At 48.0% G+C, this 3,121-nt stretch overlaps 1 protein-coding gene across 1 annotated transcript in view; it reads left to right on the top strand.

Moving 5' to 3' along the window:
• RALGAPA2 (Ral GTPase activating protein catalytic subunit alpha 2) overlaps positions 1–3,121 on the top strand; it is a 97,325-nt gene that overhangs the window by 19,441 nt on the left and 74,763 nt on the right. Inside the window, exons 6-8 of the mRNA XM_033513270.1 lie at positions 2–139; positions 1,262–1,400; positions 1,772–1,971. Of these exons, the coding sequence (XP_033369161.1) occupies positions 2–139; positions 1,262–1,400; positions 1,772–1,971 (477 nt within the window). The remainder of the gene's footprint in view (position 1; positions 140–1,261; positions 1,401–1,771; positions 1,972–3,121) is intronic.

Below are 3,121 nucleotides of genomic sequence, written 5' to 3'. Positions count from 1 at the left end.
CCGTGCCGTGCCCGTTGTTGCAGCCAAGGTTTTCCCGGAGGAGATCGCTCCGCTGCTGCCAGCCGCCTCGGGGGAGAAACCTGCCGAGGACCAGACCTGCTTCTTCCTGCAGCTGCTGCTGAAGTTCATGGTCACCCAGGTGAGGAGCCCGTGCTCCCTGCTGCTCCTCTTTGCTCCTGTTTGTGGTAATTGAAAATTGATCCTGCGCCACATCTGTGCACAGCTGGGCTTCCACCCTGCCCCAGCCCTTCTTTATTTTATCACTCGTTTTTAAATGGAAAATCACCCCAAAGGTGTTTCCTCGTGCCGCTGTTGGTGCAAATAAGGAGTTTGTCACGCTTTTGTGATGAGAATGAATGAAGGTTATCCAGACTTGGGGAATGACTGGCTGTTTCATGTGCTCGTGGCTGCATTCAGAGAATTGGTGTGGGGTGAAGGTTGAGTTTGTTCTCTTTGGACACACAGCTAGATGAAAAAAGGGATGTAAAGGACCACTGGAGGAAGAGATAGAGAGAGATGGCTTCTGTGATGTTTTTAAAAGGATGCAAGGAACAAGCACATAAAATTTAATTAGAAGTAGATCAGATGAATCTGTACAGGAAATAAATGAAGATAATGTGTATTTTTAAAAAGTACAAATTAGGCAACATTTGAAACAAAGTGGAAGCTGTGCAGACAATGAACATTAAAGGGCCTTACTATTAAAAAAAGATAAATTATAATTAAATACTTTGAGATACACTTTCTAGTACGAAAAGGCAAGACCAAAATAATATTTGGAAAGGGTTTTGTCATCTTGAACAGATGTTTTATTTTAAAAAGTGCCTGTGTGGAATTATCAGCTTCCTCCACAGCACCCTTTGTTCTGCATATCAGAGTCTCACACCACTCCAGTGAAAACCACAAATGTCCCTCTTGTCTTTGTGCTGTTTTTACCTGTGTGGGATCCAGACAAACCTGTTTGTTTAGGCTGCAGATCCCATTGCACAGGGGTTCTGCTGTTTGTTCATTGTGCTGGAGAAAGAATTTCTGATAAAAGTGAGAAGCAAATTCACAGAGAGCAGCACAAATACACTGGCTTTGTTGGGCTGCTCTGGCCTTTCTTTCCCTTCTTTTACTGCCCTTTGTAAAGCTGGTTTTGGGGCTGTGCTACTTCTTCTTCTCTTGCTCAAGTGTGGTTGCCTGTTTTTTGTGTAGAATTGTCAGTACACCCCGTTAACTCAAAGCTTTTTGTCTGTTCCTCTCTAACTGCGTGACCAAGGCTGCCAGCTTGGAGTGGAAGAACAAGGAGAACCAAGAGACTGGATTTAAGTTTCTCTTTGCTCTGTTCAGAAAATACTATCTTCCCCACTTGTTCCCATCTTTCACAAAGCTGACCAACCTCTACAAGCCTGTGCTTGGTGAGTAGTGGGGTTTGCCTTTGGGGCAGAAAAAGCCAGAGCATCTCTGTGACCTGCTGGTGTCTCACTGCATGTCCTGTAAAATTCACACTCACTCCAGCAGGGCTGGCTCTTCCTTCCAGCTTTGGCCCTTCCTGTTTGCAGCCCTTCTTCTCTTCTGCTTTGCTTTGAGGGCTGCAGGGGATAACCTCCCCCTGTGAGGAAGAAGAGCTGCGGCGTTCTCCTGAGGAGAATGGAGCGTCAGGAAAATGCAAGCAGTCATTGCATTGCAGCTGTTATTTCTGGGGTGAGGTGCTCAGTGAGTTTAGGCAGCGTTGGGGGGCAGTTAGGATGATCCCACTCCGTGTCTCTGTTCCCTCCTGTCCCTGCAGACATTCCTGATGTCAGGCCAAGGCCGGTGTACGTCGCTGCAACGCGCAACAACCAGAGCGTCTACTGCACTAAAATCCCCTACATGGCAGCCCGCGTGGTGTTCATCAAGTGGCTCGTTACCTTCTTCCTGGAAAAGAAGTATTTAGCTGCTGGGCAGAGCACAAAAAATGGAGGAGAAATGCTGCCTAGAATTATTCAGGTGGGCTGTAAAGTTTCCCTCTCCCCTTGCCTACGCGCTGCGCCGGCAGCTGAAGCATGAAGAAATGCCCCAGTAGTGAATAAATGGTGTGGCTGGTTGGCTGATTTTCTTCCATGGAGGAGGGAGTTTCTGAGCAAAACCCTCCAGTAATTCACTAGAAGGGCTTTTTTTCCCCTCATAACTTGTTGCATTAGCAGTTCAGCAGTATTTTGTTTAGGCTTGTGGAATTGACTCTGTAAACTGTCATACCTGGTGGTTCCGTGGAACCATTTCCCAGCGACATCAAAGGCTGCTCTCTCCTCCTCTCAGTTATAGCAGCTGTTTACAATAAGATATTAGAGAAATATTTCATTTCTGAACTCGTGGTTGAGACTTCTCCAGCATGAGATGCCTCACAGTGAATTTTATAAATCAATGCTTTTGAGAGACTCTCCAGCTTCCTGTCAGGAATTTAGAATCAGTCTCAGCTTATGTTCAAACATCCCCACTATTAATATCCATGAATAAAAATGGGTGTCAGCTGGGGGCTCTGCAGAGAAGCCACACGGTTTGAGAGCTTTTCAGAGCAAAGCTTGGCAAAAAGGTGTTGGGCAAGATAACCTGTGGTGCTGCCATCCCTCTTCTCCCCAAGCTAGAGGGACTTGGGGGTTCCTCTGCACTCTGTGCCTTCCTTTGCACTCCTCATGTGGAGTGGACAGGTGTGCAGAGGTGTCCAGTTTGTACAGACACAATTCCTTCTTGGGTGGAGTGCTAGACTGAAATCTGCTGTGCCTGCCTGGATGGCAGTGCTGTCCCAGACAGGGAATCCCAAAACCCTGAGCTCTCTGTGGGGATCCCAGAGTGTGGGGTGTGCTGTTCCTGCCTGTTTGTCACTGTTACCCCAGAGGTGTGTGTGTGTTTGGGAGCTGACAGGCTGTGCTGTGCCTGGCTGGATGTCACTGTTACCCCAGAGGTGTGGATGTGTTTGGGGGCTGACAGGCTGTGCTGTGCCCATCTGGATGTCACTGTTACCCCAGAGGTGTGGATGTGTTTGGGAGCTGACAGGCTGTGCTGTGCCCATCTGGATGTCACTGTTACCCCAGAGGTGTGTGTTTGGAGCTGACAGGCTGTGCTGTGCCCATCTGGATGTCACTGTTACCCCAGAGGTGTG

Source organism: Parus major, chromosome 3, assembly GCF_001522545.3.
Source record: "Parus major isolate Abel chromosome 3, Parus_major1.1, whole genome shotgun sequence".
Classification (NCBI taxonomy): domain Eukaryota; kingdom Metazoa; phylum Chordata; class Aves; order Passeriformes; family Paridae; genus Parus; species Parus major.
The sequence above is the reverse complement of the archived record's forward strand: the minus strand, read 5'-3'. Positions and strand labels throughout refer to the sequence as shown.